We start from the raw sequence: 15,511 nt of genomic DNA on the forward strand, positions 1-15,511 counted from the left end.
ACTGGCCCACGGCACGCAGCTCTCCCAGCAGTAAAGCTGGCTTGAGGGCCAGCGACTCAGAGCACGGGACTGAATCACGGCACCACTACTCACTTCTTTCAATCCAACACCCCAAATTCTTGCCACCTCACAATCTCTGACCCTACTAAAAAGTTCTTCCTTCCCAGTTCTCTCCCTTCTCCCTTCTTGCCTGGACTGGATTCTCGTCACTCAAACAGGTTCGGTTTAAACTACCTTTCTCAAGTGCCTTGCTGGGCCAGGCCGGTAAGAGGGGTCCTCTGGGTCAGCACTGTCTTATCACCTTTATCACAGTTGCCACTATTTGCCTTAGACACGAGGTGTTAGGTCCATCTTGCTCACGGTAATCATAAGGCCCAGCACAGTGGGGTCTGGTACATAGCAGGCACTCAAATATTTGATCAACAAATGGCCTGAATTGTTTATTTAATACTTACCAGACTACAGGCTGTGGGCACTGGCTAGCAGCTGATACAAAAATAGGTAAGGTGTGGTCCTGCCCTGGAGAGCCTCCCAAGAAAAGGTAATTAACAGACGGAATAATACAGACTGGTGTGATCAGTTGAGGTTCAGAACCCAGCTCCCTTGTACATTAACTATGTAACCTTGGACATTGCTCTGAATCTCAATTTTCTCATCTTTACAACAGGAATATTAATACTACCTTCGTCACAGTGTTGGTGAGAGAGCCGAATGATATTCCAGGTAAATAGAGCACACAGTGCTTTGCAGAAATCATTTAATAAATATGAACTGGTGACTTTATTATGATGCTATGACAGCTGTATTTGAAATTAGCTTTGTTTACAGGTATACCATCTGTCCAAGACCCTGCTGAATTTAAATCCTGTGCAAGGGCAAAGAGCTTGTTGATCTTGTCCACCACTTTTCTTCCAGGGATTTGAATCATCCTTAGTACATAGTAGGTGCTAAAAAAATACTGAAAGATTCATGAATGCATACGCGCAGGCAAGGGGTGTTCTGAAATCGTTTGTTAGTTCAACTAGGGATGAACAGCTAAGTTTGGGAACTACCGCCATGAAAGAAATGCATCTAAATTAGAAAGCAGGGTGTGGTATAAATTTGATGATTTAGCTAAGAAAAACTTCACTTTGAGGTTGTAATTAGATCTCCATAAGCCATACAAAGATTTGGAATACGATTTCAGGGAAGAACCAAAGAGCCCCAGGTTGAGACTTCAAAGAAGTTCCAGCAGTATGAGGCGGGTCACAAAGCAGAGGGCTCCCTGGAATGAGCTCCATCTGCCAGACCTATAATCTAGTACACCCTTAGGAAGCTTAACCTCAGAATCTGGTATTCCTGTCTTAAGCGGAAACATGGATACTTACTTAGGAAATGTTGTTAGCAAAAAACCGCTGGGTATGAATAGAAACGAAGCACCTTATTGTAGGCGCTGGGTGGATGGTACTGTTACTAAAAACAGTGGGAAACAATTCCCACATTGATTAACAGATCAGATCAATAAGCCCAGAGCTTTAGGTGCACGGGGTAGTTTTAACTCGAAGCCCAGAGCTTTAGGTGCACGGGGTAGTTTTAACTCGAGTTTCCCTTTCCGTGAGAAATGATCAGAAGAATCGCCGGACAACGCTGACCAGTCTACTTGTGTCTAGGGCAGGGGCTGGCACACTTCTGGGAAGGGCCGGACCTTAGGTATTTTTGGCCTTGTGGGCCATGCCCTTAAAGCCATGCCATGTCTGTCGCAACTCAACGTAGCCCTCGTAGCAAGAAACGAGCCACAGATGATATAAAACAATGAACATGGCTATGTTCCAACAAAATTTCACTTGGGGACACTGAAATCTGATTTTATATACATTTCGTAAATTACAAGGAAGTCTTCTTTTTTCCCTCCCAAGCATTTAAAAATGTAAAAACCACTGTTAGTTCCCCACAGACCAAAACGGGGTGGGGTGGGGGACCGGGGATTTGGCCCCAGGCCGGAGTTTGCCGAAGCCTGGCGCAGACTTGGCAGGAGGGGGGAGAGACTCGAGAAGCAGCAGCGAGGAGGCCTCGGATCGCGCCGAGGAGCAGGCGGTGACGAGCGAGGGCAGGCCCCAGGCGGGGGCCAAGCCGGGTGCACCCCGACAGGGCCCCGCGGCCTCTCCCCACCGGAGACTTACAGCCGAGCCTGCGCTCGGGGTGGGAGCCTCCCCAGGGGGTCCGCGTCCGGGGCAAGAGGAGGCGGCTGCGACTTGGCAGAGCCCCACGGAGTTCGCCACGCCGAAGGGTCTCAGCGCGCCCCTCATTTGGGGCGCCTCTCGGGCCTCAACAGCTAAAGGGGTCTCCACGCTGAGTCCCAGCCCCGTTTCTATGGTTACCTGTTCAGCACCGATTCAAACTGCCGTTCTTTATTGACAGCGCCATAGAGGACACGAACACTCCTGCCCGAAGGGAACAATAAAGCTTTCTCCATTCAACAGCGGCAGAGACGCCAGAAGGCGGCCATTTTGAGGCCGGCGCGTAAGGAGTAGAGCGGCGAGGGGCCGGCCCGGCCTGCCCCGCGCGCCGTGGTCACGTGTCGGGGGGGCGGGCCTCGGGGGGCGGGGCCTGCGTCGAGCGCGCCCTCCACCAATGCTAGGGCGCGGGGGCTAACCGGTTGTTAGCCTGTTCTCTGACCTATGACCTTAGCCACTCCCTCCCCTCCCCACACTCTCTTATGAAAGTTTTGATGGGGTTCCACGGACTCTCGCTTGGGCAGTACTAGAGTGGGGATCTTGTTTCAAGAATGGCACAGAAGGAGACACAAAAAGGTTTCTCTACATTTTTCCAAAACATGTTCACGTGCAAGGCAGAGACGTGACCTGAGCCGCGTCCCCAGACGCATCCTCATAGGTGGAGAGTCTTGGCACCGCTCGGACGTGATAGGCTACCAGGGTCGTAGCAGCCAATCGAGGTGCCCGGAAGGCGTTTTGATCCCGCCTTTCCCTCCTCCCGCTCAGGAATTTAGGGTGTGTGTTGGAGGGGGGGGTCATAGCTTTTCTTTTGCTCAGTTTCTTTCACACGCTTTGTTGCACAGTGAGCGTTCCACGCTGGAGCTCCTGTTGCCACCCTCATACAGCCGAAGAGATTAAGTCAGATCCAGACAGTATCAGACAAATTAAGTCACATCAGTGCTGGCCCACTGAACCTCACACTGTCACTCCGTCACTGACGCGCAGCCAATTTTTCTGTCACTGCCAGTCATGCCACCCAAATCCAGCAGTCTCAGTACAATGCCGAGTTCCCTCTGTGGTTACAGCTGTTACATCCACAGTGTCAATATTCGGTCGTTCTGAGAGCTGTCACTGTCAGGCTGACTCCCACTCCATCACCGTTTTTAATCACAAATTCAGTCTGCTGGGCAGAACTGTCACTTGCATTGTTGCTGTCGTTGAGTTCATTATTGTTTACTGTCACTGTCCGACCACAGGCGACCACTGTCAAGGACCACAAACTTCAAACAGTTCTGTACAGTATAGCAATTGGACTCTGTGCCCAGCCGTCACTCTTTCGGTTGTTTTCACTGTCATTGTCACTCAGCTACTTTCACTGCCCCATAGTCAAGCCAATATTCAGCAGGCCCCTACTGGGTACACAGCTGTCCTTGTTACTGCCCGATTAGTCACTTTCACTATTATACTCTCATGTCACTGTCACGTTCAGGGTCAGATTTACTATAGCTGACACCCAGTCACTCTTGTAGTCACTAGAGCCGCACCACAGCTGTTGTGCCCCCTAATCACTCATTTCCACCACCTCTGCATTGTCCCTTAATGGGAGCCCCCAATACACAGGGTTGCCACATTTAGCAAACAAACCACGACTACCTAGAATGGTACTTGGCACGTAGTGGGTGCTCAAAATATATTTCCCAAATTAATGGATTTTTTATTTTTTTTAACGTTATTTTTGAGACAGAGAGAGACAGAGCATGAACGGGGGAGGGTCAGAGAGAGAGGGAGACACAGAATCGGAAGCAGGTTCCAGGCTCTGAGCTGTCAGCACGGAGCCCGACGAGGGGCGCGAACTCACGGACCGCGAGATCATGACCTGAGCTGAAGACGGATGCTTAACCGACTGAGCGACCCAGGCGCCCCAAATTAATGGATTTTTAAAAAAATGTTTATTTATTTATTTTGAGAGAGAGACAGAGAGAGAGAGAGAGCAGAGGAGGGACAGAGAGAGAGACCCAGAATCCGAAGCAGGCTCCAGGCTCTGAGCTGTCAGCACAGAGCTCAGTGGGGGCCTTGAACCCACAAACCGCAATATCATGACCTGACCCGAAGTTGGACGCTCAACCAACTGAGCCACTCAGGCACCCCAAAATGGATTTCTTTTAATAAAAAAAAAAAACAAAAACAATATTATTGGCAATGTACTGTTTGTAAATGTGAATGGCTTGAGGTTCAAACATCTCAAACAGTAGGAATAAGTCTGCAGCCACAGCTGTCCTCACTGTTCCACTTAACAACACTCTGCATCCTACAGGCACTAGGAGAAAACATGAGAAATGTGGCTACCGGGTACATGAATCCTGGGACCATGGTTACAAAGAATACGATTCCTTAACTTTGGATTTCTTAGTTTAAAAGGAATGCATGTTGGGGTGCCAGGGTGGCTAAGTTGGTTAATTGTCCAACTCTTGATCTCATCGCAGTTTGTGGTCTCACGGTTCATGAGATCAAGCCCTGTGTCGGGCTCTGCACTGAGTGTAGAGACTGCTTGAGATTCTCTCTCTCTCTCCCTGTCTCTCTCTCTGCCCTTCCCCCACCCTCTCTCTCTCAAAATAAATGGACATTTTTAAAAAAATGAAAGGAATGCATGTTTATTGTAGAGTGTTTATAAAATATGGGAAGGACTCTTTTGCCTCTGAAGGATTGTTTTAGGATGTCAAAGAATACCCTCCCCCAGCACCCTCACACACAGTCATGGCTACAGTTTTCTCCGTAATTGTTCACTTGAGGTTTTGCATTATTGGAAATTTTCAGGGGAATTTCTTGCCTATAGCTGGCCCAGCACATGGGAGAATAAGAAAACAATGACGGGAACCTCTAAGGACCTCATCTCTCCAGAGAGCCTCAAGGATTTGGAAGAAATAACTTGTGCTTCCCAGTTGCCAGAAGGACCGATCCTTGAACCTAAAGGAGGAAGGTACTTGAAAACTTTTCCCCCCTTTCTTCTACCTTGACGGAGAATGTTCCCAGGCTCTGCCTGAGGTGGCTCCAGCTAAACTACCGGCTGTTTCTGGAATGGCTACCACATGCCAAGGACATTGAGGTCAATGGAACACGGTCACTGCCATAAGAAATAGTACAGCCTTCACCACTTCTACTGCTAATAGCCTCACTCTCATTCTCTGCCAGGTACAATGCCAAGCTCTACCCAGATATCTCATTTAATTCTCCCAACCCCTGGCAGAGGTAAGTGATATTATTACCTTTATTATTATTATTATTATTATTATTCAAGAGAAAACAGATTCAGGTGTGCCTGGGTGGCTGGGCTGGTTGAGCGTCCGACTCTTAACTTCGGCTCAGGTCATGATCTCAGGGTCGTGGGAAGGAGCCTTGTGTTGGGCTCTGCACTGAGAGTGGAGCCTGCTGAAGATTGTCTCTCTCCCTCTGCCCCTCTTCACCTCTCCCCCCTCATGCTCTCTTTCTCTCTTAAATAAATAAATAAATTAATTAATTAAAATAAAATAAAAACCGATTCAGTGACGGTGACGCAGCTCCTAGGCAATGGAGTTGGGGTTTAAACCTAGGAAGTCTGACTCTAGAATGTTCACTTTTTCCCCTCAGAATGACTTGAGGGTTTTATGAAATATATGTGTCTGTTATAAAGAGTTCAAGGATTACGGGGGGAAAAAATGGAGAAGAGATTTAAAGGCAGAATCACTCTAAATCCTAGCACTTAACAATAACGTATCATTATAGCTGAGCATTTCTCCATCTCTGGCATATATATGTAGGTGGGTAGATGGAGGGGTGATAATGATAATGATGAGCTTCCCTCTATGCACTGGACACTGTTCCAAACACTTTCCATGAATTAACACATTTAATTTACTCAGAGAGAGAGGTGGAGAGACATAATTTTATTAAAATGAACTCATTTAACATACTCAGGGTTCACAGCAGCAGCCAACCACCCTGGTGATGTTTTTCCCCAAATCTGGTTCTTTTCCTCAGTCTTTGCTCTCTTCTCTCCGCCTCCTAATCAAATCCTAAACCCAGAGTCCTTGGGCTGCAAAAGCTGAGTCTTTAAATAGCACCCTCTGCACAGCTGCTGCCCGGTCAAATGTCTCTGCTGTTCCCTAAGGCGGTGGCGGTATTTGTAGACGTGAAATTTGCTAGATGCTCGGCATACGCTTTTTATTTGTTAGGGTAGGTATCTGGGCTTTGGCTTTCTTTTTCCCTGGCTTTTTAAGTGTTCAAATTCACTCCCCTGTTCTCAAATCCAAATGAAGCTTGGTCTTCAGATCTTGCCCAGTGGAGACCAGCTAGTCTCAGATGAGAAAGCTGTTGGAATTTGCCGAATGACTCAGAAAGGTCAGCCGCCTGCTCATCCATCCGACATGACAGAAGACGTGGAGGAGGGAGACTTTCTCGCTGCAAAGGGGCTGCCCCGGCCAATGGAATCTGGGGCCCTTCTGTGGGTCTGGCCCTACCAACATCTGACACTGTGAATGAATCCCTTGCCTTAGTTTCCCCCCAAACAAAAGGCACTCTTGCATTCAGAATGACGAAATGAAATTGACATCTCCATGGAGATGGGCCATCCACAGAAGCTATGATTTTCCAGCCAAATCTGCTTCTCCTCTTCAGCTCCTTAGCTCAGAGAGGACAACCCACCCACCATTCTCTGCCCAGTTGCGGGTCAGACACATGGAGGTTGTCCCTGACACTTCTGTTGCTCACGCTCAATCAGTCCCCTAGTCTTATTGATTTTACCTCTAAATATATACTCTCCATTTCCACGGACAAAATCCAGTCAACCTTTACCTCTCACCTATTGTGATGTCCTCATCCTCCAGCCTTTATTTATTTTTGAGACAGAGAGAGACAGAGCACGAACGGGGGAGGGTCAGAGAAAGAGGGAGACACAGAATCTGAAACAGGCTCCAGGCTCTGAGCAGTCAGCACAGAGCCCGACGCGGGGCTCGAACTCACATACCGCGAGATCGTGACCTGAGCCGAAGTCGGACGCTTAACCGACTGAGACACCCAGGCGCCCCGCCAGCCTAGTTTTTCATGTCAACTTTATTAAGAACATTTTACATAAAAGAAAATGTACTCAGTTAAAGCGGAGTTTGGGCAAATATATACACCTGTGTAACCACCACTATATCAAGATATAGGACATTTTTTATTTTTTTAGGGCAGTTTTAGATTCATAGCAAAAATGAGAGGTAAGTACACAGATGTCCAATATTCCCCCTGCCTATACACAGTGCACAGCCTCCTCTCTACCACCAGCATCCCCACCAGAGTGATACATTTGTTACAGTTGATGGACCGACATTGACACAGCATTATCACCTGAAGTCCACAGTTTACGTGACCGTTCACTCTTGGAGTTGTGGATTCTGTGGGTTTGGCCAAATGTAGAAGGGCATGTATCCACCATTATCATATCATACAGGAGAGTTTCACTGCTCTAAAGATCCTCTGTGCTCCACATATTCATCCTCCCCCATCTGACCACTGACCATTAACTTTTGGACTATCTCCATAGTTTTGTCTTTTCCAGGATGTCATATAATGGGAATCATACAGTATGTGGCCTTTTCAGATTGGCTTCTTTCACTTGGTAATATGCATTGAAGTTTTCACCATGTCTTTTCATGGCTTGATAGCTCATTTCTTTTTAGCACTGAATAATATTCCATCGTTAGTTGAGTAGTGTCAGTCCTCCAGCTTTGTTTTCCTCCTTCACAATTGGGTTGTCTAATCTGGGTCTTTTGCCTTTCCATATAAACTCTGGAATCAGTTTGATCCCTTAGATATCAGTGGTATGGGACATCTAGAGTGGGTTGGAGTGGGGTATTTCCTTTCCCCCTGACAAAAGCACCAAGGGATTTTTCTCTCATATTCACTAGTAGAGCTCCAGGAGGTAAAGTAACAAAAACGAATATGACTAACCTCCCCCCATGACCGGTCCCTCTGGAGTTTTTAACTCTTAATTAGACTCGTCCACACTGAGCCTCTGGCTTTTTGTCAACTCTAGTTCAGGTTTCCCTGTCCCTACGCTGGTTCCCGCCAAGGTTTCTGTTCCTGGGTTTCTGCTCGGGTAGGTTGGGATTCTCTGTGTCCACCGGTCTGTCTCTCAACTTGGGGGGGCAGCAGTTTTCCCTGTGACCTCACTTCTCTGATGAATCTAAAAAGAATTGTGGATTTTTCAACTTATTCCGCTTTTTATTTGTTAGGACAGAGTGGCTACTTCCAAGTTTCTTTCATGCCAGACTAGAAACCAGAGTCTTAAGACACTTCCATCACCTGAAAAAGTGCACTGTTCCCTTGTGCCCCTTCCCTGTTCAGCTGCCCTGCCGCAGCCCCCCAGCAACCACCCATCTAACTCGCTGTCAGTATAGGTGACTCTTGTCTGTTCTAGAATTTCAAATAATCAGATTACATAGTATGTAGTATCTTGTGCCTCCCTTCTTTCACTCAGCATAACTTAGGTGAGCTTCATCCATGTTGCTAAGTTTATCAATACTTTATTCCTTTTCATTGCTGGGCCCTTTGGTTTTGATAGGCCACCATGTGTAGAGTCATTCACCTATTAACTTGGGTGTTTCCAGCTTTAGGGTATTATGAATAATGCTGCTGTGAATATTTGTCTACAAGTCTCTGTGTAGGTGTGTGTTTTTGTTTGTCCTAGGCAAACACCTAGGAATGGAATGGCCAGATTATATAGTAACTATTTATCTTTATAAGAAGGAACCAAAGAGTTCCCCAGAGTGGCTATAACATCTGTGTTCCCAGCATCAATGCTGAGAGTTCCAATTAATCCACCTCCTCGTCATCTATTGTCAGTTATTTTAAATGTAGTCATTGTAATGCCTGTGAAGTGGGTATCTGCTTTTGGTTTTCATTTTCATTTCCTTTTGCATATTGTTTTTTTTTATTATTATTGAGTTATAGAAATTCTCTATATATTTTGGATACAAGGATATAAGTTCTTTATCAGATATAGGTATTGGGAATATTTCAGTCCTGGCTTCCCTTTTCTTTTTTTTTTTTTTTTTTTTTTTTTTTTTTTTTTTTTTTGATGGTGTCATTCATGGAGCAAAAGCTTTGGATTTTGATGAAATCCAATTTATCAATTTTTCTTCTTAAAAGGAAAACCGTTAACACAGTGCAACTACTTAAAGGGGGGAACCCTGGGGCATTCTGCTAAAAGTTAGGGACAACAAGGATGACTACCATCACCATTATTATTATTATTTTTTTAAGATTACTTTGGATGTATTACTCAACACAGTTGGATAAAAGAAAAGAGAGATAATAGGATTATATATCCAGAAACCCCCAAAGAATCACCTGAATAACCTATTCTAAGGAAAAGAATGAGAGAAGGGAGGGAAAGCTAGAGAGGATGGGGGAAGGGAGAGGGAGGAGAAGGTGGTAAAGTAAGTAAGCTGATGATGTGTGAAACAAACATGCAGAAACCAACTAGAAGACAAAGGCCCTCTGCCTTGGACTGGGAATTCTACCATCGGCTTCAGTTCTCAGGCCTTTGGCCGTGGACTGAACTATACCACTAGACTTCCTGGTTCCTCACTTTGCAGATGGTATATCATGGCATATCTCAGCCTCTGTAATTGTGAGAGCCAATTCCCAAAATAAATCTCCTCTTATATATTCCTATCCCTATCTTGATCTCTATGCTACTGGTTCTTTTTCTCTGGAGAACCATGACGGATGCATTAATGTGTAAACTTTACACAGAACCCAGTTACGAGAGGTAATGGAAGAAAAGAGTGTATTTACAATAGCAACAAAAGATAAAAATACCAATGTATAAACTTAAAATATTAGTGAAGGACACAACAGAAAACTTGAGCAGAAAGACAGACCATTTCCTAAATAGCAAGAAGACTAAATATGGTAAAAATGTTGATTCCCAGCAAAACACACCAACAGGGCTTTGGGTTGTTTTTTGGTTGTTTGTTTTTTTCCTGCCAAGAAGCTGATTATAACATTTAAGTGGAAAAATAGACAACAAAGAATATGGAGAACCAGCCCTACCAGATATTAAACTACATTCTAAAGTTTCATCAATTGGGGCGCCTGAGTGGCTCATTTAGTTAAGCGGCCGACTTCAGCTCAGGTCACGATCTCGTGGTACGTGAGTTCGAGCCCTGCGTCGGGCTCTGGGCTGACAGCTCGGAGCCTGGAGCCTGCTTCAGATTCTGCGTCTCCCTCTGTCTGCCCCTCTGCTGCTTGCACTCTGTCTCTTGCATTGTCTCAAAAATCAATAAACATTTTTTAAAAATTAAAAAAAAAAGTGTTGGCAATTAAAATAGTGGGCACGCAAATAGACAAACAAAACCAATAGGACAAATTAACAAGTCCAGGAATAGACCAAAATCACATAGAGGAATTTAGCATATGCTAAAAGTGTAAGAGGAAAGGTAAATTTTATAATTAATGGTGTCTATATCTCACATCTTATGCTAGGGTAACTAAAAATAGATCAAAGATTTGAAGCTAAAAAATTTTACACATTAAAGTCCTAGAAAAAAGTGGACAAATTTCTTTAAAACTGTGAGGTGGTAAAATTCTTTTTAATTGACTCAAAATCCAAAAACCAAATAAGAAAAGACTGATCAACTTAACCACATTTAAAAATCACGAACAAAGACTGATCGATTAACCACATTTAAAGATCACGAACAAAGTCTAAATATAAATGACATCCTGGGAAGGGCATCTGGGTGGCTCAGTTGGTCAAGCGTCCGACTTTGGCTTAGGTCATGATCTCGTGGTTTGTAAGTTTGAGCCCCACTTTGGGCATACTGCTGTCAGCATGCAGCCCAGTGCAGATCTTCTCTGCCCCTCCCTTGTTCATGTTCTCCCCCACCCTCTCTTTTTCGTTCAAAATAAATAAATGAACTTAAAAAAAAGATGACATCCTGGGAAAATATATTTGCAACTCATATTACAAAGGATTAATTTCCCTAATACATGAAGAGCTTCTAGAAATTCATAAGAACAAGAACAAAACTCTCTCCAAAATCTTAGAAAAATGGGCAAAGATGTGAAAAGCATATCACACACACACAAGAAGACACACAGACAGCCTATAAATACACAAAAAGATGCTCAACCCATTCATAATATGAGCAGTACAAATTAAAACTCCCTTGGAGTATCTTTTTTTAACACATAAAATTGGAAAAAATTCTGGAAATGTGACCATGTGATAGTAAACAGACACTCTCATACACTGCAGGTTGGAATATAAATTAGTACAGTTCCTATGTAGATTAACAATACTTATTGCGATTTTAAAATGCATTTTCCTTTTGACCCAATAATTTCACTTCTTGGTATTCATTTTATATATGCACCTGCCTGTGTACAAAATGGCACATATACAAGGTTACTTACTGAAATAGTTCATGAAATAGGAAGAAAATGGAATTTAAACCAAAAACAAAATGGCTTAAGTATATTGTGATGCATTTATTCAATGGAATACTATGCAGCTTAAAAAAAAAAGTGAGGAAGCTCTAGAATTCTTGTAAGGAAAGAACTCCAAATATATTGCTAAAATGAAAAAGCAAGATACAGAACAGCAATCAACAAGCGTTTTTTTGTAAAGGGCCAGATGCAAGTGTTTTCGGCTTTTCGGGCCATGTAATCTGTGTTGCATCTATTCAACTCGCCAACCTGTCATTGTAGCAGGAAAGCGTTCAGACATATATAACTAAACAGGTGTGGCCAGATTTGGCTGGATTTGGCCTGCTGCAGTGGTTTGTCAGACCTCTGCCCTGGATGTATGGCTTGTTATTTTTGTGTAAATGAGTGTGTGTGTGTGTGTGTGTGTGTGTAGATGAGAATCTATATTTGTATTTGTTTATATTTGCATAGAAACATTGAAAAGATACATATGAAAAATGGAGTGTGTATCAGGGGCCAATAGGGAGACAGAAACCAGGGAAATCTGAACAGAGAAACTTTAATATAAAGAATTATTAGCTAGTCATGGAACTCATATAATATTAACTAATATGATGTAAAGAATTATTAACTGATAAAGGAGATTAAGTCCTCAAAGGGATAGAGAGACCTCTGAAGCCGTGAGTCCAACAGCATGGTCTGAAATATTGGGTGGGTTCTGTCTGTGCTGCCCAGTGTAGTAGTCATTAGCCACACGTGGCTATTAAACACTTGCGATGTAGCTACTGTGATTGAGGAACGGGGTTTTTAATTCGATTTTATTTTAATTAATGTCAAAAATTTGTTTTTCATGTTGATTTATTTTTGAGAAAGAGAGAGCGTATGAGCAGGGGAGGGGCAGAGAGAGAGGGAGACGCAGAATCTGAGGCAGGCTCCGGGCTCTGAGCTGTCAGGACAGAGCCTGACACGGGGCTCAGACCCAAGAACTGCGAGATCATGACCTGAGCCAAAGTTGGACGCTTAACCGACTGAGCCACCCAGGCGCCCCTAATTAATTTATGTTTAAATCTAAGTAGCCACCCTGGACTAGTGGCTGCCACATGAGCAGAGGTGTGGGGAGTTGCTGCCAGCTCTCAGCTGAGGAATGTACTCAGGGAGAAACAAACTTGGAAGAGCCCCTCACCCCCCCCCCCCCAAAACTGAGATTTGCACCTCATTGGAGAGGGTATAGCTGTAGCCCACGGGATACTGGTATGTACTTGCCACTGGGTTTCCGGCATACCTTTGACAGAGAAGTGCCTGCTAATAAGGAAGCCGCCACACGATAGAAGCCAGAAAGGAAAGCACCAGAACTGGAAGAACAGTACCTTCATCAAGACATCAAAGCCAAGCTTCTTTTCATCCTACTTTTCCATCCTCAGTGCAGCAGACTCATCCACAGACCAGCTCCCCTCCTAGACACAAGACAGCTCATCAGCTCCAGGCTTCCCATTTCTCGGAGAAAGATATCTTTCCCCAAAGCCCCTCATCCTCTGCATATCCGGTTAACCCTTGGACAAGGCGGGTGTTAGGGATGCCAGCCCTGTGCAGTTAGAAATCTGTGTATAACTTTGAACCCCCCAGATTGTAACTACTAATAGCCCACTGTTGATGGGAAGCCTTGCTGATAACATAAACAGTCAATTAGCACATATTTTGTATATTTATGAATTATACAAAAAAGTAAGCGGTAGAAAAGAAAGTATCATTAGGAAAATCCTATTGCAAAGACTCCTTGTATAAGTGGACCCGTGCGGTTCAGACCCGTGTTGGTCAAGGGTGAACTGTACTTTTCTGCCTCACTGCATCATATACTCACATCTGAGCTAATCGCTGACAAGGAACAGGGAACCACTGTGTTTGGCATCGGCCAGATCTGGGTCACTGTCCAAATGGCTCTCTAAGGCCGCAGGAGGCTACGCTCTCTTGAAATATGTGACCAAGTGGAGAAAAATGGGGGTATAAGGGAGATGACGGCTGGCGAGGCTGTCAACATGTCTGCTCTTGCTATGAAAAACTTGATGCCAAAAAATTTGGAAAGCTTAAGCAAAATGCGTAAGGGCTTGGAAAAATATGAAATACCCAAAATAGCACAACAAGAAAAATACAGTGTATATTTGTATAAAATATCCATTCACCCATTCATTCAATAAATACTTATTTTTTGTTAAGTGCTAGGCACTCTTGATAAGTGTAAGCACTACCACTCCCCTTCTGCCACGCCTCCTGACTCTCCCACACCTCCCCTCCCTACCCCCCTCACCCCTCCAAGGAAAAAAAAAATCACCAGACCAGAATCATTTTGCAGGTAAATTCTACCAAACTTTTAGAGGACAGCTAGTTCCTACATCATTCAAGTTTTCGCAGAGAAGCAGGGGGAGGCTGGAGAGGGGGTGTCATGCAACCAATTTATGAATCTAGTTAAACCTTGATATTATAGAAGATAGGAACGGTAATTTTAAGCTGTTTTTACTTATAGTTACAGATGCAAAATTCCTAACTCAAAAAAACCCCAAGTGGGATTTAGTTTAGAAATGTAAGGATGACTTAACAGCAGATAAATCTATCAAGGTGTTTCAGGTTAAAGAAGAAAATACAGTATTTCAATAGATACAAGAAAGAGATCTATTTGTGATTAAAGTAGCTTTCTTAACAAGGTGTTTCAGGTTAAAGAAGAAAATACAGTATTTCAATAGATACAAGAAAGAGATCTATCTGTGACTAAAGTAGCTTTCTTAACCTCCTAAACATTCTCTATTAGAAACTTACAACACACAACATATTTGATGAAAAGCAATGTCGATTTCTAGCTAACATGGAAACCAGAGAAGCATACGTCCCACTAACACTACTGTCTAATGTAGTATTGGGAGCTGATATATGAGAGACATGGCATCACAACCCAGCAAGGAAAGAACAAATTATTTTAATATGTGGTAGTGGGAGAATTGATTCAAAATGTAAAGAAAGTGAACTTGAACTCCTATCATACACTATTTAAAAAAAAAAAAGTCAAAATACTTCCAGATGGATTAAATACCGAATGTGAGAAAGCAAAGCTATAGAAGAAAAAGGTAGGCAAATGTCATTGTGACTTTGGAATTGGTAAGAATTTTTTTAAAGAGGAAAACCAAAGGATTAGACTATTTCAAAATGAAAGACTTTTGCTCCTATCATTTAGATTTAAGGTTCAGCTCTGAGAGAAGTAAGCAGTCCAGAAATAAGTGGTCCATGCCAGGCCTCAGGGACCCAGTCTTTCTATTGTAGTGTCCCTATCCTTAGCACAGGGCTCCCTACTCATGACCCAACATGCCAACCAGTGAGGAAAAAAGAGGAAAGAAGGGAATGGTTTCTCCATAAGACTATCTCCGGCAAATTTCCCATAATACCTTTTCTTACATCCTATTGGCCAGAAATTAGTCACATGGTCACACCTTGCAAGGTATGCTGGGAAATATAGTGTTTATGCCAGAAAGCCTTGTATCCAGTTAAAAAACAGTTTGTCTTTAAAAAAAAAATTTTTTTTTAATGTTTATTTTTGAGAGAGAGAGAGAGCGTGTGAGCAGGGGAGGGGCAGAGAGAGAGAGAGGGAGACACAGAGTCCAAACCAGGCTCCAGGCTCCTAGCTATCAGCACAGAGCCCCACGCAGGGCTTGAACTCATGAACTGTGAGATCATGACCTGAGCTCAAGTCAGATGCTTAACTGACTGAGCCACCCAGGCACCCCCAGTTTGTCTATTTTAATAAACAAAGAAAAGGAGTTATTGACGATAGCTAACACCTATACAAAACAAAACAAAATAAAACGAAAATGAAAAAACACCAC

The 15,511-nt window shown here is 43.8% G+C and overlaps 1 protein-coding gene across 1 annotated transcript in view; it reads right to left on the bottom strand.

Moving 5' to 3' along the window:
* Positions 1–2,522, bottom strand: part of ZBTB40 (zinc finger and BTB domain containing 40) — a 79,635-nt gene extending 77,113 nt beyond the window's left edge. The window contains exon 1 of the mRNA XM_078452232.2: positions 2,358–2,522. Coding sequence (XP_078308358.1) covers positions 2,358–2,452 — 95 coding nt within the window. The 5' untranslated portion in view covers positions 2,453–2,522. The remainder of the gene's footprint in view (positions 1–2,357) is intronic.
* Between the last annotated feature and the right edge of the window lie 12,989 nt (positions 2,523–15,511).

Source organism: Panthera onca, chromosome C1, assembly GCF_046562875.1.
Source record: "Panthera onca isolate mPanOnc1 chromosome C1, mPanOnc1 haplotype 2, whole genome shotgun sequence".
Classification (NCBI taxonomy): Eukaryota; Metazoa; Chordata; class Mammalia; order Carnivora; family Felidae; genus Panthera; species Panthera onca.